At 43.6% G+C, this 22,501-nt stretch overlaps 1 protein-coding gene across 1 annotated transcript; it reads left to right on the forward strand.

Moving 5' to 3' along the window:
* The first annotated feature begins 253 nt into the window (after positions 1 to 253).
* Positions 254 to 4,294, forward strand: LOC144464199 (retrovirus-related Pol polyprotein from transposon opus). The gene has a single exon (XM_078170424.1). It carries the CDS (start codon positions 254 to 256, stop codon positions 4,292 to 4,294), a length of 4,041 nt encoding a protein of 1,346 aa, XP_078026550.1.
* Positions 4,295 to 22,501: the final 18,207 nt, after the last annotated feature.

The raw sequence follows: 22,501 nt of genomic DNA on the forward strand, positions 1-22,501 counted from the left end.
ATGGGGTTTGTGTTACTCCGCGCGCTCAGCCCTCTTTACCAGCCCAACAGTTTAGTCGGCAGCCCCATGCCACTGGGCATCCGGAAAACTAGCACCCGCCGAGTTGCAGAGCCACAGTTCGGGGGGTGCAGCCACTGGCTCGGAAGTTGTTTTTAGTGATTCAGATGAAGTTGCTAAGCTCATGTCCTCTTGTCCCCATCTAAATGTAAGCGTGGGTGGAATCAATGTCCTTTGCTTGGTGGATATAGGTTCCATGGTGTCCACTATAACAGAAAGCTTCTTCCACCAGCATTTCGAGCCTTGGGGACAAGAGAAGCTTCAGTCTTGCCACTGGCTCCAGCTCAGGGCCGCCAATGGGCTGGCCATTCCTTACACTGGCTACTTGGAGCTAGAAATTGAGCTTTGTGGTAAGCTAATGCCACAATGTGGGGTATTGGTGGTCAAGGACCCTCCTGGTGGTGTGTCAGCTCAGGTCCCTGGTGTCTTAGGGATGAATGTCATCCGGAGATGCTACCGTGAGCTTTTTGGGCAGCACGGTCTGGCCTTGTTTGAGTTGCCCTCAGTATTTGGGGCCCCAGAAGCAGTTGTGCAGGCACTGCAAAAGTGCCATCAGGCCAGCGTGAATGCCCCTCAGCATGTCTCCGGCAGGGTCCAAGTGCATGGCAGGAAGGCTTGGCGGATCCCTGGTGGCACGATGAAGGTTGTTGTAGCCACCTGCTCAGAGCTCTACTCTGGCACCACTGTGTTGTTTGAGCCCTTGGACTCTGGCCTTCCTGCTGGACTGCTCGCCTCTCCCGCTTTGGTTCAGGTAAAAAGGGGCACTGCCTACATTCCCATCGTGAATGTAGGTTCCACCGAGGTGTTGCTCTACCCCTGCACAGTTGTTGGCGGTTTGAATGAAGTAAATGTTGTGAGCCTTCCCACAGGAGTCACTGAAGTGCCTTCTACTGTGACCACAGTGGCATCTCAGTCTGTGTCTGCTTCGGTTCCAGAGCAGATTGCAGCCATGGATTTGTCATCCTTGCCTGCTGAAGAGCAGGTTAAGGTAAGGTCCCTCCTCACAAAGTATGCTCCCGTCTTCGCTCTACACGACGGGGATCTCAGCTGCACCAACTTGATTGCCCATGACATTCCTCTCTTGGACAATGCTCCTGTTCGACAGCGCTACAGGCGCATCCCCCCGTCTGATTATGAGGTTGTGAAAGAGCATATTAACAAATTGCTTGAGTCACAGGTGATCAGAGAGAGCTGCAGCCCCTATGCATCCCCCATCGTTCTTGTTAAAAAGAAGGATGGCAGTCTTCGCCTATGCGTCGACTACAGGCAGTTGAACCAGAAAACCAGGAAAGATGCATTTCCTCTTCCCCGCATCGAGGAGTCGCTTGATGCTCTGACAGGTGCCCGCTGGTTCTCCACCATGGACCTGGCCAGCGGGTACAACCAGGTCCCAGTAGCAGAGGTAGACGGACCCAAAACAGCCTTTTGCACTCCTTTTGGCCTTTTTGAGTGGAACCGCATGCCTTTTGGCCTCTGCAATGCCCCGAGCACCTTCCAGAGATTGATGCAACGGATTTTTGGTGACCAGCAATGCCAGTCTTTGCTGCTCTATCTGGATGACATTGTAGTCTTTTCCTCTACAGTCGATCAACATCTGGAAAGATTGGAGGTGGTGCTCGGGCGGCTACAGCAAGAGGGACTTAAAGCTAAACTCATCAAGTGTTCCTTTTTCCAGCTGGAGGTGCGTTACTTAGGCCATGTGATTTCAGACCAGGGTGTCTCCACAGATCCCAGTAAAGTCGAGGTGGTGGCAAACTGGCAGCCTCCAACTACCATCTCTGAACTGCGGTCATTTCTCGGCTTTGCCAGTTACTGTCGCCGGTTCGTGGAAGGCTTTGCCAAGTTGGCAGCCCCTCTACACAGACTGGTGGCTGAGTTGAGGGGCACCAAACCCAAGAAGAGGTCAGATCATGCAGTTGCTGAGAAGTGGTCTGATGAGTGTCACCGAAGCTTCGAGGCACTAAAGACCAAACTCACTACTGCACCTGTGCTGGCATATGCCGACTTCTCCCTCCCCTTTATTTTGGAGGTTGACGCAAGTCAGGGTGGCCTGGGAGCCGTGCTCTCGCAGGAACAGGGTGGCAAGGTGAGGCCCATTGTCTATGCAAGCAGAGGCCTGCGGCCCACTGAGCGCAACATGCTAAACTATAGCTCCATGAAATTGGAGTTTTTGGCACTCAGCTGGGCCATGACAGAAAAATTCAGGGAGTATCTGCTTGGCCATAAGTGCGTTGTCTATACGGACAACAATCCGCTTAGCCACCTGTCCTCCGCTAAGCTTGGTGCCATGGAACAACGTTGGGCAGCCCAGCTCGCAGCATTTGACTTTGAGATCAGATATCGCTCAGGAAAGGTTAACAAGAATGCTGATGCTTTGTCCCGTCAGCGTTCTCCCGGTGCAAGAGACATGGAAGCCATGCTCCCCGGCACATCACTCCCTGAACCTTTGCAACAAGCCCTGCAGTTTCAGAGGTCCAAAGCAACCCAAGCTGCTGTTGTAGCACTGCCCCATTATGCCCCTTCTGACCTTTGTACACTCCAGCAGGCTGACCCTGTCATTCAGGAAGTCTTGGTATTCTGGAAACAGAAGCGGCGTCCAAACCAAGCAGAGTGCGGACAGCTTTCTCAGCCTGCTTTGGTCCTCCTCCGTCAGTGGGATCGCTTTGTGGAGAGGAGTGGAATTGTGTATCGGCAGGTGTTTCGTCCAGATGGCGCTGAAGCAGTTTTCCAGCTGCTGTTGCCTGCGGTCTTGAAGGAAGAGGTCCTGACTGAAGTTCACCAGAGGCATGGCCACCAAGGTGTTGAGAGGACCTTGGAGTTACTACGGCAGCGGTGTTATTGGCCGAACATGTCCTCTGATGTGGCACAGTGGTGCCAGTCATGTGAGAGGTGCCAGATTGCCAAGAACACACAGCCAGCCCCTCGTGGCTTCATGGGTCACTTGCTAGCATCCCGGCCAAACAAAATCCTGGCCATGGACTTCACAGTGTTGGAACCCACCCATACTGGGATTGAGAATGTCCTTGTAATGACTGACGTTTTCAGTAAGTATACACTGGCAGTCCCCACTCGTGACCAGCGAGCCGCCACTGTGGCTCAGGTTTTGGTCACGGAATGGTTTTGTAAGTTTGGTGTCCCCGCCCGTATTCATAGTGACCAGGGCCGCAACTTTGAAAGCTGTCTGATTCAACAGCTTTGTAGCCTTTACGGCATTGAAAAATCCCACACCACTCCATACCATCCAGCTGGTAACGGACAGTGTGAAAGGTTCAATCGAACCCTCCACAACTTGTTGCGTACCCTGCCTGTCTCCCGAAAGCGGGACTGGCACGCCTGTCTGCCTCAGCTCCTGTTTTCATACAACACCACTCCCCATCAGTCAACTGGTGAGTCGCCGTTCTTTTTACTGTTCGGGCAAGAGCCCAGGCTCCCAGTTGATTTCTTGTTGGGTCAAGTCCAAGATCCAGTTGGTGGTGATGTTAATGAGTGGATCCAGGAGCACCAGACTCGCTTGCAGATTGCCTTTGAGGGCACCCGAGAGAGGCTCCGGGTTGCAGCAGAGCGTAGAAAGAACAACCATGACCAGCATGTCCGAGATGCTCCATTGCAGGAGGGCCAGCTGGTGCTGTTGCAGGACTTCGGTGCAAAAGGGCGTCATAAGATTCAGGATCTGTGGGGACCCGTAGTGCATATAGTCCTCAAGGCACCGAAGGACAGAGGCTCTGTGTACACCATCGCCCCCGCTAATGATCACTCTCGAATCAAACATGTTCACCGTACACTCCTGAAGGCAGTGGTTGGAGCTGGTGCTCCAGATGGTGCTGCCGCCTCTTCTGCACCGCTTGCTGACGAGCAACCGTCAGAGGACGAACTTCCACATGACGGTGATTTGTTTGTTTTGAGGCAGGAGATCCCTCCTGCAGCACCCGTTCAAATAGCTGCAGTGACCCAAACCACTCCTCGGTTGCTACTCCCACAAATAGACCCAGTCCCAACTGTACCAGGTCCTTGTGTGGATCCTGTGGCAGGTGCACCATCCACTCACATTGACGTTCCACCAGTCACGTACCCGGGCGCTGGTGAGGCAGCAGTCCGCCGTTCCGTACGTTCGACTGCAGGGCAGCATTCAAACATTAACCATCTGCCAAGACCCGTTGGGGACTTGGTACGCGGTGCTGCAAATTCTTCTGGCCCAATGTCAAATGCAGTGTCCGCTCTCTTCCGACCGTGGAACTAGTGTTGGTTGCCTTGGGATGGAGTGTTACATCGTCGGGGCGACGATGCATTTGGGGGGGGGTAGATTGTAGCAGGATGAAGTGCTCTCCCATGGGTGAGTGTGCTACGTTGCTCTTCCCTACCTTATTAGCCAATCCGCACCTGAGGCCACCTTATTTAGGGAGGCAGTGTCCATCTCACCTTCCTCTTGCTCTTTGGCTCTGAGGCCCACCCACTTCCTCTTCTTCGCCATCGCCTGTGCAGGTAATGTAGCGGTAGCTGCCTGGTTTTGTTGTTTGCATTGGATTTTGCGGTTGTCACAGTTATGGTTTGTCTGTGTGCAGACGTCCGACGGGCGGACGCTGCGCCTGTGGGGCTGGCTCGCTGGTAATCTGCCATTCAATGCGCTATTGGTCAGCCGTGTTTGCCACTGCCGCTGGGAGACCTGAAGTGCTCCGACCCTCTCCAGTGTGTGTGCGTCATCGACGCTGCCTGATCGGTATGTAGGGCTCATGTTGCCCAGCCTCTCCGCCTCAGCATTAATCCTTTTAATATTAATCTAGTCTATTTTATATTTTCATTGTAGATGTTAATTGATATGCGGTGTGACGCTGTCTGAAGACCCGTTGCTGCTTTGCTGCATGTTTTGCTTAGTGCGCTGCTCGCATCACTCCTGTGCTGGCTTTAATCTGCTGGGCTCTGCACATGCTTGCTGTATGCGTATGGCTGGGCTGGATGGGATGTTCTGTGCCCACCGACAGAACTTCTTCCCCCTATTAGCTCCTCTTTTTTTTGCCTCAGCCCTGATGCAGCATGTGTTGGTTTTGATTTTCTTATGTTGGATTAATTTTTGTTGTTTTGGTTTTGTTTAATCAGATCTTATTTTCTTTTCAGATTAGTAATTAATTACCTTTGATTGACTGTAGCTCCTTTTTTTTCTCTCTTACATTAGGATTACTTTGTGATTTGTTTGGTCAAGGTGCCTGAGTTTTGTAAATTCTGGTAGCTGGACTTTCATCATTTGATTTATTTTGTGTATAAATGTTATTCCTAGTAAATCATTTGTTTTTCCTTTGTTTATTCACTTTTGTTAGCTTATTTTGTTAACCATTAAATTGAGTTATTTTTGGCAGCTACAGTGACTATTTTGTTAAGTTGGTTAATTTGTAACCTTGGTTGCTGCCTATCTTTAAGTCTCATTTATTTATTTGGTTATTTTGCTTATTGGGTTGTTTTGTTTGCTTTGCTTGCTTGTTTTGGAGTTATCCCCTTCTTTAATATTTTCTTTTTCTTGTTTTTTTTCAGGTGCTGGAAGCTTATGGTGGCAGTCCTGGTGTCCTGGTGGTGGGGTTCCCCCTTTTCTTTTGGTGTGTGTGTGTGTGCGGTGCGACCCCTCCTCAGTTATTTGGTTTTGGTGTTTGAGTGACACGAGCGAGTGGGGTGCTTTTCTCCCTGGGTTCCTTCACCTTCCCTGTCTCCTAGTCTCTCCCACTGGTAAGCTCCAGCCCTGTTTGTGCATTTCTTTCTATTAAAGAGCTACACGCAAAGCTTCTTTTAATATATGTTGGTTTTATGAAATTTTGTAATAAAACAAAAAAATATATATTTTTATAACTGGAACCACGTCTCCTGCTCCTTAAGTAAAACGAACCTGAGTGCCTTGGTATTAGCTCCAATAAGGTAAAACAAAACTATTTCCTGGGGTGAAATTCCCAAGGTGGCGTTGTCTGGTTTGGTTGGTCATTCCCTAATACTTAAACCTCCCACTCGGTGGCTAACCGGAAGGGGACACACACACACACCTCGGCTCAACACGCCAACCTACAACAGAGAACTGTCAACATGGCACCTTATAACATCTTCACAGCATCATGAGACTGTGCTACACATACCTGGAGAACAAACACACGGCACATACTACGCCAGGAAACCACGGCTCAGCGGAGCTGTACGCCGGCCAGCACTTGCTTCAGCAGGAGAGAGAGAGCGATTAAACGACAGCGGAGGGGTATATGAACAGGTCTGCATTAGCAGCCAATAACGCGGCTGCACTACGGGTGCCGGTAAGGGGCGTGACACACACCTGCCGCGATCGCCATGCCTGCTGCACAATAAACAGACTGAGGGGCACAGTAAAGAAATACAATATCTACACTGTAAATAGCCACCCGGTTACACTAGCAATATGTTTTTGCATTAATGAATTAACTTAGTTAACTTACAGTTTGAGATATGTTTGCTGCAGAGCATAGTAATTTATGTGAGTAAATAAACATATTCCTTTTACATCAACTCCCCATTATGCTCATAAGTTATATGAAACTTCCCCAGGAGCACTGTTAAAGTATTCTGGAGGAGGCACTGGCTCAGCCCAGGGGCAGTCCACCTCCATGACATGTTTTTCATCTGAGGTCCATCTCTGTTCTCTGTTCCATCCACTGTGCCCACTGTCCTCTCTGTGTCTGCTGCAATCTCAGCTCTACCTGGTAAGTTAACAACAAAACAGCCTTTGTAATTGCTCAGTGTACTGCAGAACATTCTGAGATGAATAATATTTAATATAAGACAAAATCATATGAAAAGGTACGGAAGCATATTGCATTCACTTGACAAATTAAAAAAGCCCTGTTTTTCTAAGTATTTTTTTCTGTTTTTCGGAGTAATTTATTTATTTTTCTGTTTTTTGGTGTAATATTTTCTGTTTTTCGTGGTAATTTTTTTCTGTTATTCGTGGTATTTTTTTTTCCTTAACGAGGAGACGAGATACTTCAAAATCTCGTGAGAAGCTCCCACCTGGCACCTGCGAGTGACACCTGCATCCATGGTGACTCCTGCTCATGGATGTATTTTGCATCTGTGCTCCTGCTCCTAGACAAGTTCAACTACGGGATCAATAAGGATCCTTGTGCATCCTTCTAGTGTAGGCCTATCGCTCAGTGTAACAGGTTAGGTTAGTAACAGGTTGTAACAACGTTAGCTGACAAACATGTTTGGGCATGATTTCAGTTGTCAGGTAACATTAAGCTAACAGTTTTTTTCCATCATGCTGGACAAATTTGTCAGCTAACACTGTTACAACCTGTTACTAGCGTATTGCTTTCACTTGACAAATAAAAAAAGCCCTGTTTTTCTGAAGGTTTTTTTTCTGTTTTTCAGAGTAATTAATTTACTTCTCTGTCTTTTGTGGTAGTTTTTTTCTGTTTTTCGTGGTAATTTTTTTTTCCTGAATGAGGAGACGAGATACTTCAAAATCTCGCGAGAAGTTCCCACCTGGCACCTGCAAGTGACCCCTGCATCCATGGTGACTCCTGCTCATGGATGTATTTTGCTTACGTGCTTCTGCTCCTAGACAGTTTCAACTACGGGATCAATAAGGGTAAGGCACGTAATTAGTTACACACAGGGTATGATAATCTAGCTATGTTTTCGACTGCATCCTTCAAGTGTAGGCCTATCGCTCAATGTAACAGGTTAGGTTAGTAACAGGTTGTAAAAACGTTAGCTGACAAATCTGTGATGAGTAACAATGTCCAGCATGATGGAAAAAAAACTTAGCTTGATGTTACCTGACAACTGAAATCATGCCCATACACGTTTGTCAGCTAACGTTGTTACAACCTGTTACTAACACTCAGTTTTCTAAAAGTAGAGGAAGTGAGTTAATACACGGATGTAAATTATTAATTATTATTATTTATTATTAATTATTGATTAATTTAATTTTTAAATGTTTGTGCTAGATAATAGTATATTCTATGGCGGTCACCTATAGAACCCACACCGAAATCCCTGAGGGGCTTTTAATTTGAAATGATACAGGAAGTGTGGGAAGATGATGGCATGATACGCATGTGAATTTCTTTATGTTCATGAATGAAGACGAAGAGAGCAACTTGCTTTGCTTGAAATGAACAAATACGATTGTAAAGCAGAGGGCATAATGTGCCCATAATAAGCCCAATGACTACTGAAAATCAAGGCCTGCCGCTACTATAGTATTACGGTAAATGTTTTCCTATTGAAAGGAGGGGCGTCAGGAGAATGAAATAAATCACTTCGCAATAATGGTGCAGTGAAATATTTGTCTGCAGCACTGAATGGATTATTAGACAGATCACATGAGACACATTTAACTTAAACAGGGAGGGCGGCTGTTGATCGGATGGCTTGAACCGCTGGCTCTCTTGCCGTAAGGGATCCCAGTGCACCTGCTGGAGAGGCTTGAAGCAGAATGAAGAACTGATTTGGAGTGGACGTCAGCTGCGGAGTGGACGCCAGCTGCAAGTGGAGACCGACTGGCTGCGAGAGGGGGCCTGCGGTGATGAGGACGCTGACGAGGCAGAGGCTGAGGCATATCCAGGGACTGAAGCAAGGTGTGCGTGGAAAGCTTGGCTAGAGTAGCTGGTGTCTGCGGGTGGCAATCCATGGCATACATATGCAAAGTGTTCCGAAGAAACAGATCATGTTATGTGTAGTTTTTGGCCCGTGTCTTGAATCCGTACACGTCACTGAGATCGAGTCTGGAGATGGAAATGAAGAATGAAGTTGTGCGTTGACAATACTGACTTATAACAGGCAAAGATCGCCTGAACTGGAGGACATGATGAGTGAGAGATGATTCCGCTTCTGCTGAGGAATTGCGCATGTGGCTTGTCTCAATCAACAGGAGACTGAACAAAAAAGGTAAGGTGAGTGATTGCCAGCGTGAAGATTCTGCCTAAAATGACGGCTGACAGCAGCAGAAGAGAGAGCAGATTTTCAAACTTTGCAGTGGCATCCTGATTGGCTTAGGGAGATCGTGGCAAAGTTTGATTGAATAACTAGAAGAGTGAACGCTGGAAGTCAACTGATTAGAAGAAGCAGTGGGAGCGTTATGGAGAGAGTTGTGAATGAATGAGCACGGTCTTCCTGATTGAACTTAATAAGCTGAAAAGTCCCTAAAGGGTGGGAGAGGAGTGGATGGGTCCAACAAACCCTGGACTTTCACTGCTGTTCACTTCCTGTGTGAGTCAAATTATGATCTTTTTTCTAATCTCCTAAAGGCATAAAATGTCCCAAAACACATTTGGGTATCTGATTCAGATAAGTATTTTGAACAATAATTCACAACCTAGTGTTACTTAACTCCACTAATCCTTCTCCATACCCTCTCCTACTACTCATTACTCATGCTCATTACCTCAAAACGGTCATATGAGTGAATGGTTACAAGTTTCAGCTACAATGCAGAAAAAGCTGGTTCTGAAGCTCAAAGGTAATAATAAGTCAAGCTGTCAGCAACTTGCCTGATATACTGTGTATGCCTGCTTTTTCAAGAAATTCCGGTAGATCATATTGTAATTGGCTCAAATGAGATTGTGGTTTAATTAGCTCTAAATTATGTGTGTCAGTCAACATCACTCTAATCTAATTTCCCTAAAAGAATCTTATTACTTTGCCATGGCTTTCAGTGAAGAGTTCCACAGTATCTTTCCCATGATTCAGTAAATATTGTTATGTATATTACTAATAATTTTAAGTATAATATTCAGTAAATGTTGTTTTCACCTCATGAATCTGTGTGTGTGTGTGTGTGTGTGTGTGTGTGTGTGTGTCTTTGTGTGTCTGTGTGTCTGTGTGTCCAGCCCATTCTCATTCTGAAGTCATCGAATACTGGTGCTTTGTCAGTGATTTCAGCATCAGACACCTGATGTCAAAAGCCTACTTTGGTGGCGGTATGATACACTGCCGGTTGGCTGGATGGCAACAAGTGGTAGATACACAGACAGTGTCAGTTAAGAATGCAGTGGGATGGAAACTGTTGTGGCAATATGACACACCACTGGACAGCGCCAGGTTGAAACACAGCTAGTAACAATGTAATATAAGGGGCTGGAAAGTCCCTATAAGGGATAGGAGGGGTGGTAAATGGCAAATGGACTGCACTTACATCGCTTTTCTTCATACACACAGTCACGCACTGGTAGCTGAGGCTACCATACATGGTGCCACCTGCTGCTCAGTAACCATTAACACACTTTAACACATTGATGGAATGGCTATTGGGAACAATTTGGGGTTCATTATCTTGCCCAATAATACTTCAGCATGCGGACTGGAGGAGCCAGGGACTGAAGCGTTGATCTTCCAATTAGTGGATATCCTGTTCTGCCTCTGAGCCACAGCCTCCCCAGGATGGTGGATGGGTCCAACAAACCCCATACTTTTACCTGGGAGCCTGGCGTTCATATGTAGAGCCAGCAGAGTCAGCAGCAGACGCAGGAAGATACCTAGTGCGTAATATGTAGACATGAAAGAACACTAGCAAAGCAGCATTATGTGACGACTTGGGAGTTTGCAGCAGCTTTTCAGCTCCAGACTCCAGATAGTGGGTGTTTTTAAGGGACCTGTTGCTGTGTGGGTTTTAGCGAGGCATAGCTGTTTTCTAACAGATATTGCTGCATTTCCATCGCCCCCAAAAGCAGGTAGTTTGGGCCAAAACATGATCTTTTCCTAATCCTAAACATGTGGTTTTTGTGCCTAAACCTAACCACGTTTACTGCAACGCTGTTACAACATAACGTTTCAGCATATCTCTTACCTTATAATGAGCAAATGTAGCATATCAATCAGTTCAATCAATTTTATTTATAAAGCCCAATATCGCAAATCACAGTTTGCCTCACAGGGCTTTACAGCATACGACATCCCTCTGTCCTTAGGACCCTCACAGCGGATAAGGAAAAACTCCCCCCCAAAAAACGCCTTTAACGGGAAAAAAACGGTAGAAACCTCAGGAAGAGCAAATGAGGAGGGATCCCTCTTCCAGGACGGACAGACATGCAATAGATGTCGTACAGAACAGATCAACATGATAAATTAACAGTAATCCGTATGACACAATGAGACAGAAAGAGAGACAGAGAGAGAGATACAAGACAGACGTTAGCTTACAACAACATTAATGAATGTAATAATATTATAATTATAATTCTGGCTGTTGTGGTACAATATGTTGAAAGTATATATTAATATCTGATAGTATACATATGTGACAATAATCATATGATTATTGTCACATATGTATACTATCAGAGATTAATATATACTTATGTGACAATAATCATATGTGTATAATAACAGTAGAAGTATGACTAATGATAACAGCAGCAGTAGGAGGCATCTGGCAGGACCACGGCAGCAGCACAACCACACACATCACACTATCCAGGCACCGCTGCGATATAAGTTAACCTGAGAGACAGTGGAGCACAAAGGCTCCAGAGAAGAAGAGTTAGTGACATGCAGTATGGCCGAGTTAGCAAGATGCAGTAACAGGACATGAGAGAGACAGAGAGAGACAGAGAGAGAGAGAGAGAGAGAAGGAGAGAAGGTGCCCGGTATTATAGGGGGTCCCCTGGCAGACTAGGCCCAAGTCAGCCTAACTAGGGGCTTGTACAAGGTAAGCCTGAGCCAGCCCTAACTATAAGCTTTATCAAAGAGGAAAGTCTTAAGTCTAGTCTTAAATGTGGAGACGGTGTCTGCCTCCCGGACCGCAACAGGAAGATGATTCCACAGGAAAGGAGCCTGATAGCTGAAGGCTGATCTACTTTTGGAGACTTTAGGGACCACGAGTAACCCTGCGTTCTCAGAACGCAGAGTTCTGGTGGGATAATGAGGCACTATGAGCTCTCTAAGATATGACGGAGCTTGACCATTTAGAGCTTTATAAGTTAACAGTAGGATTTTAAATTCAATTCTGGATTTTGCAGGGAGCCAGTGCAGAGAAGCTAAAACAGGAGAAATATGATCTCGTTTCTTAGTTCCTGTTAGTACACGTGCCACTGGAGAGTTTTTAAAGACTTACTAGAGCTACCTAATAATACAGAGTTACAGTAATCCAGCCTTGAGGTAACAAAAGTGTGGACCAATTTTTCTGCATCTTTTTGGGTCAGGATAGGTCTAATTTTCGCAATATTATGCAGATGAAAAAATGCAGTCCGTGAGGTTTGTTTTAAATGGGAATTAAAGGACAGATCTTGATCAAATATTACTCCGAGGTTTCTTACGGTAGTGCTAGAGGCCAGAGCAATGCCATCTAAAGAAACTATGTCATCAGATAAAGAGTCTCTGAGTTGTTTCGGGCCAAGAACAATAACTTCAGTTTTGTCTGAATTTAACATCAGGAAATTGGTGCTCATCCAGGTTTTTATGTCTGTAAGGCAATTATGAAGTTTAGTTTATTGATTACTTTCTTCTGGCTTCATCGATAAATACAACTGTGTATCATTCGCATAACAATGGAAATTTACAGAGTGATTTCTAATGATGTTACCTAAAGGAAGCATATATAGAGTAAATAGGATTGGTCCGAGCACAGAACCTTGCAGAACTCCAAAACAAACTTTAGTACATAAGGATGATTCATTATGATCATGAACAAACTGAAAACGATCAGATAAATAAGATTTAAACCAGCTTAGTGCAGAACCTTTTAGGCCAATTAAGTGTTCTAGTTTCTGTAGAGACGAGTCCTTTGTCTGAAGCAATCAGAAGGTCATTTGTAATTTTAATTAGTGCTGTCTCAGTGCTATGATGCACTCTAAATCCTGACTGAAATTCCTCAAATAAATTATTATCATGGAGAAAATCACACAGCTGGTCTGCGACTACTTTCTCAAGGATCTTTGACATAAAGGGAAGATTAGATACTGGTCTATAGTTGGCTAACACCTCTGGATCCAGGGTGGGCTTTTTTTTAGGAGAGGTTTAATTACAGCTACCTTAAAAGACTGTGGTACATAGCCTGTTAATATGGATATATTGATCATATCTAATATATGAGTGTTAACTACAGGTAAGACCTCCTTAAGTAGCCTAGTTGGGATGGGGTCTAAGAGACACGTTGATGATTTAGATGAGGGAATCACTGCGGTCAATTCTTGAAGAGAAATCTGGGAGAAGCAATCTAAATATATATTAGGTCTTACAGCTGTGTTTGAGGTTAGATAGGTACTATCTGAGGACAGGAGGTCATGAATTTTGCCTCTAATAGTTAGAATTTTGTCATTAAAAAAGCTCATAAAATCATTACTGCTAAGGGCTCAAGGAATACAAGGTTCAATAGAGCTTTGACTCTCAGTCAGCCTGGCTACAGTGTTGAAAAGAAACCTGGGGTTGTTGTTGTTTTCTTCTATTAGTGCTGAGTAATTGTTTGCTCTGGCATTGCGGAGGCCCCTCTTATACGTTTTAAGACTGTCTGCCCAGATTAAATGAGATTCTTCCAGTTTGGTTAATCGCCAATTCCTTTCAAATTTTCGCAATATTTGTTTTAACTTATGGGTTTGAGAGTTTGCAGAAATGTACAGCAGCAACATTTGCCTGGCACCTTAGGTAGTGACACATGTCAAGTGGTGTTAACTACGTAATGTAAATAAAAAAGCCTTGTGTTTGTTTGACCAATTCACCACCCCTTTCTCCCTCTCAACCTACTTAGACGCTCTTTTTATACTACATTGTTGCTGTGGATAGGTTTACTTTGGAGACAGCTGAAAACCATGTATGTCTCATACATATGCCCAAGGTTGCCTTGTGCCTTGGAATCACACACTGTCAGCCACTGACCAAGTTGCCGTATTGGCACCCTGGGAATGAGAGTGGGCTGACTATAAAATATCGGCACACTGTAATCGGTCAAACCCCTGCGTGTGTGTGTGTGTGTGTTTGAGAGAGAGAGATAGACAGAAAGAGAGAGAGAGAGTATGTGTGTGAAAAGCCTTAAGAGTGGATTAATCATTTATTGAAAAAACAGCAGAAACAAACACAGCCTTATCAGTGCTGAAACATCAGTGTCTTATTTGGTTTGTTGGACCGGAAGCTGCTGTTTCAGGTGGCTGGTGCCCAGAGATGCTCCTCTTCATTGTGTCATTTGACTGGGAGACAACAGATAACACTAAAGAACCTGATTCAAATACAGTAGAAAGGTACGGCTACTGAAAATGTCGCACACCAGCCCCAAAATATCTGCTTTAAAGATTAAAGACTGCACTGTAGACATGGACTGCAAATGTCAGTGTTTGATCCATCTTTCGTGTACATACTGTATTTCTTTTAGATCTTCTTACTCAGTGAATTCACCTTTAATTATTACATCTTCCTACTTAGGCAAAAGGCAGGTCTATGGACTGTTCACCTTCATCTTCAGCTGCTCCCAGGTCTTTGCTGTGGTGTGTGCGTCTAACCCGCTTTTTCCACTGCACAAAAAACTCACTAACCCTCTAACTAACATCTGGCTTTTTAATGGAATGGGAAAGGTTACAGTTGACATTTATACCTGGGTTAAATGACCCTCTGTAATAGTCATAGGTATTTATTGACTACAGCTCTGATCAGCTTTGATGGATATACAACATCCGGGTAAACCCGCTAATTTAGCTCCATTGCTGGTGAAATGCAATGACGCGCTGCCACATAACATTGTCTATCTCCACCCAAGTAGCACTCAAACATCCATTCAAATTACTCAGTATCGAGTTTGAAAAAGAGACTGAATAAGTAACACATGTAAAAAGAGGCAGCCGCTGTAACATTTTCACAGGCCTCCGTGCTACTTTCTACTGTTTCCTAGTCTGTTTCCCAGCCTGTCTGTGACATCAAACATAACATACCAAATAACAAAATAAAAAAAAACCACACACACACAGAAAGGCATAGTCATCTGCTGCAGTGCTGTGTAAACAGCTCTGGTCTACTGGCAATGGGAAGGAAGTCTATTGCCTGTTTTTAGCAGGTTTTCCTATGTTTAAAAAGAAAACACCTACACATCCTAATACTGATGGATGGTGCAGCTCTTCTTCACCAAAGTAATGTGTAAAAAGTGAAAGAGTATAAAGCATTAGTACCATCAGCTCAGTGTCCTCTGTTTGATTCAGGTAGGGAACGTATGCATTTTATGTTGAAGCAGTCGCTAGCTAATCCTTTATTTTACTGTTGTGTTTCTTAAAATGAACAGTTTGGAATTTTGGGAAAGTATCACTATTCACTATCACCATTCGTCTGTGTATTAAAGGATATGTCTGGCTGACCTGTATGACCCAAACAAATAATGTGTTAGCCTGTCTCTCAATACTTTTGACTTCCTGTCTGTAGCTTCCAGCCCCAGGCCCTTTAGTTTCTACTGAAACACCTCACAAAAATACATTTTCATTGAAAAACCAGAATTACCACCCCACAGTTGTATGCCACCCTCACTAGTCAACTTTCTTTTTAGTTTACATCCATGTCAGTGAAAACAACAATGCCTCACACACCTTCAGTCCAAGTGGACATTTCTGTCAAATTTAAAGAAATTCAATAAGGGTGTTCTTGAGATATCATGTTCATGAGAATGAGACAGATGCAAGGTCACACTGACCTTGACCTTTAACTACTGAAATCCAATCAGTTCACTGCTAAGTGAATGTTTGTTCCAATATTTTTTTTAATTCCCTGAAGCTGTTCTGAGATATTTCATTCACAAGAATGAGATGGATGCAAGGTCACCTTGATCTTTGACCCTTGACCAGCAAAATATTCAGTCAGTTCATCTTTTAGTCTTAGTCAATCTTTGTGCCAAATTTGAAAAAAATTCCCTCAAGGCATTTTTGAGATAGTACGTTCACAAGAATGAGACAGACAAGGTCAAAGAGACCTTGGCCTAAGACCACCAAAATATAATCAGTTCATTGCTGAGTCCAAATGAACATTTGTGCCAAATCTGAAGAAATCCCATCATGCGATTCTTGAGATATTGTGTCTACAAGCACGAGACAGATGCAAGGTCACAGAGACCTTGACCTTTGACCCTGGACCACCAAAATCTGATCAGTTCATGTTCGATTCCAAGTCAACTTCTGTGCCAAATTTGCGTAGCAACAGATGGACAACCTGAAAACATAATGCCTTCGACCATGGCTATCGCTGGCACGGAGACATAAAAAGGTTCAGTCATGACCTAAAACAGCTGATCACTGTAGTTTGTGACAAACATTGCTCAAACAAGAAGAAATGTTGCATTTGTCAGGAACTATTTTCAGCAGCTGATTAATCCACATTTGGTGTTCTAGTGAGGATTTGGGGCCACAGCATGGTGAATGTGAGACTGAGTCAAAATAAACTACACTGTGTGTGTTCATGGTAATGAAGGAACATGTCACCCAGTAACGCAGTGTGACTCACTGATGTGTTTAAATCATTTTTGGACCACATTGGAGTTCTGTGGCACAGAGGAAGAAGATATGTCAGGCTTTGGTGCTAAGTGTAACACTATAATGACACATTATATAGTGTAGCCATATGTTTAACATAGTCTGTCTGAGAGTCAGTGATTCCTATGTGCAGAATTACACTTTTATATTTACTATATCAATAGCCATAGAAACTAGCATCCCAAAGGGGGAGATTTTGCATGCTTTGTGATTTAAATGAGATTAATACCAGCTGATTCATGACCGCACTTTGTAGGAAAAATCTCTGCGATCCTTGCAGATTTCTTCTGACTGATGATTATGAAAGTAGTTTGTGTAGTCATTTTGTGTTTTCTTTAAGACATTCTCTTTCACCTTGCATCTTGATTTCATTTGCTTTGTTGTTGAGTATGGCTTATCACACTATGTGCGTCAGAAGAAAACCTAATTAATTCAATTGTCAATCAACTTTCACCACTATGACTGACAACAGGGAAAAAAGATTAAATATAATCTAAGTTAATGTCATGTGATAGCCAGGAGCTTTTCTTTCCTAAACAAGAGTACATTTGAGATTAAAACTGTCAAGCATTTTAAAAATGTCAGCTTTGGTCCTAAAAGTCAGGGATTGTAATCACAAACATTCTGAGAATTTTCTCAGAGAACTTCACCAAAAAACTTTTGGTGAGGAGTCCTAGTTTAGGAGTAATTCGGGAAAATTCTCAGAGCAGCTCTAAGAAAGGGAGGGACAGACACATTTACCTTGGTAAGGATGTATGGTTGACCCTGTTGCTTGGCATGATGGGCATGATACATTCTTTTAAGAGATGTAATAGGTTGTCATTTTGTGAGCCTGCAAGGTGTGGACACCCAGTGGAAATTAAATGAACTGCATCGCAATATGAAACCGTGTAAGAGTCATCATTGTTAAGGCAGATTTATACTTTACTTTACTGAAGTTACACCTCCAAAACACAAGCCAGCGGTGGGATTTCTGTGAAGTGCTGTAAAATTTAGTTGATTTAAAACACACATTAAACACATTAAACATGGCTTAATAGCAACAATTCAATTGAAAGTACACAAATCAGCTACATTATAACTTGCAGAAGTCATAGACAAAAAACAACATGCTAATGTTATTAGCACAAGCCTATGGCATTTTACATTGTATTAATTATCCTAGTGGCTACCAGAGATTTACTCTACTCAGCCAGGAACAACAGCAACATTTAACAACTCACAAGGTTAATTGACAAAACAACTGTCCTATACTGTAGGCCTACGCATTTTCCAAACAAGTACAACATGCTAACGGTATTAGCCTAGCAACGAGGAAAGATTTCCTCCGCTCATGCAGCCAGGATAAATCATACACAAGACTTAAAGGGAAATTTCGGTTTATTTCTACCTGTCTCCTATCGTCCTAAATTTGTTTCAAGTGACTAGTGAATTAAAAATAATAGTATGTTAGCCGTTAGCCTAGATACATCCGGGGCGCATAGTAGCGTCAGACCTGTTAAAACGTAAGTGAACGGGCATACCTTCAAGTGCAAAGTTAGTCCACTAAACAAGCTTTTTTCCCACAAAGACTGCCTCATATCGTTAGGATAAATGTCAGAGAACATATAGAAAACGACATGTAAACGTGTTGTCTTACCTTACCGGTGTGCTGCCATGTTTGTTTATCCCTCTAGCTCTGCTTTCCAAAGCGCAGCCGAAATATCGCGAGAACAAGCAGCAATCTCATACCGTGCCTGAAATCTCGCAAGCTCTAGATAAAGCCCAGCTGGATACTACTCCAGGTGGAGGTGTCTCGTCCTCGGTTACATCCAGACCTTGAAAATAAGGCTGCAACCTCCGTTCTTCAATTTCACGAAGCTCTTCGTCAGTGTATTCTGGCTCAAATAAATAAGGGCGGCCATCAAACTCTGCAAAATCAAATTCCTCCTCCACAAAGTCGAAGTCTGGCAAAAAGTCAGCCATTATAATCACGCTTTAGTGTGACCACTCTGCTGATGGAAGGTTGAGACGGATTCAAGTCATCACTGCTGCATTGTTGCATTTTTCCAGTTGCCAAATGTCTTAGTGTTGTCATCGCTTTATTTCCGGCGTTATATCATTATTACATTGGGCAGACAATGTGAGCATATCTCTAGTGAGATTGACCACAAACATTACCCACTGCACCAGCTAATCTGTAGTGTTTCATTAACTCATTGTCATCCAGCGTTTGGAGAATATTTCTCCTTCCTCTTTGTTTTTCCACCATTTTCTCCTCTGCTTTAGAAACTCTTGAGCCTCTTAAAAGTCCTCCTCTCTGCTCCTAACAGTCTTCCACCTTAGGAGTTCTCTTACAGGCCAAGATTTCTTGTGAATAACTTTTATTTACCAAGAAGTTTCTCAGATTTCTTTTTTCACTAGGAGGAGCTCGGTTTGCAGTCGTCGAAATCCGGCACTTGGGCAGTGACTTGCGGCATCAGAAACCAATGAAAAAGGCATTCTTTAACGTCAGCATGATATGCGGCCATCGGGGGGAATGCGGCGGGACAAGTACGAAAGTTAAGGCAGCGAAAGTCTGCCTGAGGTAGGCTGGACGGGGGGTGGATGGGTCCAACAAATACCTACTTTCACCAGAGAAAGCAGTGTTTGCATCCCGTAAGATTCTAAAGCCAAACCCTGTTCTTTTTTCCTAACCCTAACCACGTGCTTTTGTTGTTGAAGGCAGAAAAACGCATCAGTTTGCAGTGCTGTACTGACATAGTGTGTTTATTTTGAAAGAGAGTGTATGCAAAATGTTAAATTTCCTGTTAAAACAGTGTGTATTTTGAAAGAAGACAATGCATGTAACAGGCAGAACTTGGCACGGTGTACCAGAATGTCAAAAACCAACACATCCAGGGTACCTTGCATGTCGTATGTAGACGTGGAAAGTCCATGACCAAACGTCAATATGTGACAATTGTGTGGTAATTCTGGTCAATATCTCTGAATGTGAAACCATAATGAATTTATTTTCATGAATACTAATCAGTATAAATCTGGGTTGAATTCACAAACCATCCAAAAGCAGTTTGCAAAAAGAAAAAAACTAGAAGTGGTTCTCAAAAGAATAAAAGCTCAGCAGTCAACAAGTAATTTATTTGGATTCTTAGGTATGTCAAAATCAGCTGAAAATCAGGGTGTTAACAGCACTGAGATGGAACCAAATAAGTAAAGTTGTGGACCAGAAAAGCAGAACAATGAGCTACAAGAGGCTAAAAACTGCAAACATCAGCACCGCAGATAATTAAATGAATGAAACAATGAATTAAATGTATAGTACAGAAAGAATAACCCACATTATAAGAAATCTAAATGACCTTTTGAGTCAAGGTGGGACAGGATTATAAAAATGATATAGAACAGAATAGAATAGAAAAGAACAGAGTATGAAATAATGAATATAATATGAAATAACACAAAATAGAATACTGAATGGAGAGGCATGTGTGCAGGTAGTTTTTTTGGTGTATGTATGGGTGTATGTATGAGTGTGTGAATGTGTGTGTATGTGGGTGCAAGTTACTACATGGAGGCAGGTAGGGGTGGGTGTGAGTAAATTTCTATGGAAAGCAGTGTTCATTTTGGCAGCTATTTTAGATTTAGTTTTAGTCTTGAGTCAACATGTTTTTACATATGTTTATTTATTTTTTTTTCATCTTTAAACTAATCCAGTTAGTGACACGAACTGAGTTACGCAGAGGCAAGAACTCACCACAGCAGATCAGTAAAAACAAGTCTTTATTACAGTCCGGATCAGTACACAGGAAGGCAAAAATCACAAGAAAAACTCACAGAAGAAACAACACTGGCAACGAAGGCAACACAAGGGAACACACAACAAACTGGCAACAAGAGGGAAGGCAGACTGGGGATATATACACAGGTAATCAGGGCAAACAAGACACAGCTGTGAAACAGGAGGTGGGGGAAGATGTCACGCTGGAAAAACTGGGGACTGACTGAATCTAAGGAGACAGGAAACACAGTTAATTGACCAAAATAAAACAGGAAGTGACACACTGAAAAACAAAAAAAGTGAACATAACCTCAGGAGCTTGACAGAGGCATGTCAGTGATGCTAATTCATGTATCAGAAATTAGAATCATGGTGACAGGTTGTATAAAAAAATTCATTTAGGGAATTTTTTTTTTTTTTTTTTTACAAATAATTCCTACTCACTTACAAACTGTTATTTCTCCATCTGTGTTTGACAGCTTTAGGTGTGATTTATGAGCACACACTTACTGATCATCATTTTAAAAGCTCAACATCATCTCTATTTATGTTCTCAAAAACTTTGACACCACAAATAACTAATCCAACACAACTAGGATTTGTACCCAGGTTCATTGTAAACTCTGACTTATCCATCTTAGTGTTAAGAAGCAGAAAAATAACAATAAATAAGTAAAGCCTGAATTCTTTCTTATCTGCAACATGTTAGTCTGGAGGTTTAAACTCATGTCCTCTCACAGATTTGGTGATTAAAACTAAACTTTCATCACTGTCAGAGAAAACTGATCCGAGTTCAGACTGTTAAGCCCTTTTCACACAGAGCGCGCAAAGCGCAGACCTCCGCTGATGAACCCATTCATTGTGTATGTGCTACCGCAGCGCAAGAGCGCACCGCTCTGCCGCTGAGCTGAGCGGCGCGCGAGAGGGCGCATGCCGTGGCGTCTGCGCGCCGCCAGCCTGCGCTTGAATTGAAATTTTTTTAATTTCACCGCAACGTGCTGTGACGACACCTCGGTGCGTCCAATAGCAGAGAAGAGCCTGAAGTAGACCCGGAAGCGGTCACCATGGAGCTGTAGCTCCTGAATGAGCCTGTACTCCCCCAAATCCTGTCTTGTGCGCCTTGCTCTCCGCTTGCTCTGTGCCCTACCCCATGGTGGGCGCCGCGAAAATTGCGCTCTGTGTGAAAGAAGCTTTACACAGACTGTCACTTACAGCTGTGAAGTCTTGCAGCTGGTGGCTGCTTGCTCCGCTGCCCTTCAGTGGCTAACAAGTGGAGCTAGCTGCTAACAACCACTGCTGTTACTAACAAACTCCACATATCCATTCAGCAGCTCCACCATCCACAGTCAGACACACACAGCTGATTATTTACTGCTGAATTACAGCTCACAACCTGCAACAATGACTGACGCTGGTCCAGTATGAGTGTTTTTGCTGGGTAGCAAAACATTCTGGTGCAGACTATATACTGGTGTTTACCAGCCTGTTACTCATGCGGCATTTGAAGATAATTACAAGCTCAGCTCTTCTTGAAAATGAAACAGGGCCTGTGCAGGCTGCACAGGCAATACAGCTCCTCCAGGATGGCACATCAATACGTGCAGTCGCAACAAGTTTGCTGTGTCTCTCAGCACAGTCTCAAGAGCATATAGGAGATACCAGAAGACTGGCTGATACACAAGGAAAGCTGGACAGAGCTGTAGAAGGACATCAACCCAGCAGCAGCACCAGTATCTGCTCCACTCCGCCAGGAGGAACAGGAGGAGCACTGCCAGAGCCCTACAAAGTGACCTCCAGCAAGCTGAGTAAAAAGCAAAAATTTTCAACTTGTGTAATTCGTTCATCAAGATCTGATGTGTGATTTAGGTGTTCCCTTAATTTTTTGAGGAGTGAGTTTTTGTATACTGATTTTTGTTTATGCTGATACACATTTTTGCTCTCATAAACTACTTAATAAACAATAAAAAGAAATATAAATAAAAACTGCAGAGTTGGTGATCAGGTAGTTCTGGTGTTGGGTGATTTTAACCATGTAAGCTTGAGAAAAGTGCTTCTAAGTGACAAGGACAATACTGCCCGAGAGGTGACAAAACAATCGACCAACAAATTTCTTTGTGCTATTCCAGAGGCTTTTTCACACAGTGGTTAGAGCTCCTCAAAGAGAGGTGGACCACACCTTGGTCTGTCTCAGTACATGCTTCCATCAGAAGCTAACACAGAAAACACACAAAGCAGCGGCAAAGTA

The sequence above is a fragment of the Epinephelus lanceolatus genome, chromosome 8 (genome assembly GCF_041903045.1).
Source record: "Epinephelus lanceolatus isolate andai-2023 chromosome 8, ASM4190304v1, whole genome shotgun sequence".
NCBI classification, from domain to species: domain Eukaryota; kingdom Metazoa; phylum Chordata; class Actinopteri; order Perciformes; family Serranidae; genus Epinephelus; species Epinephelus lanceolatus.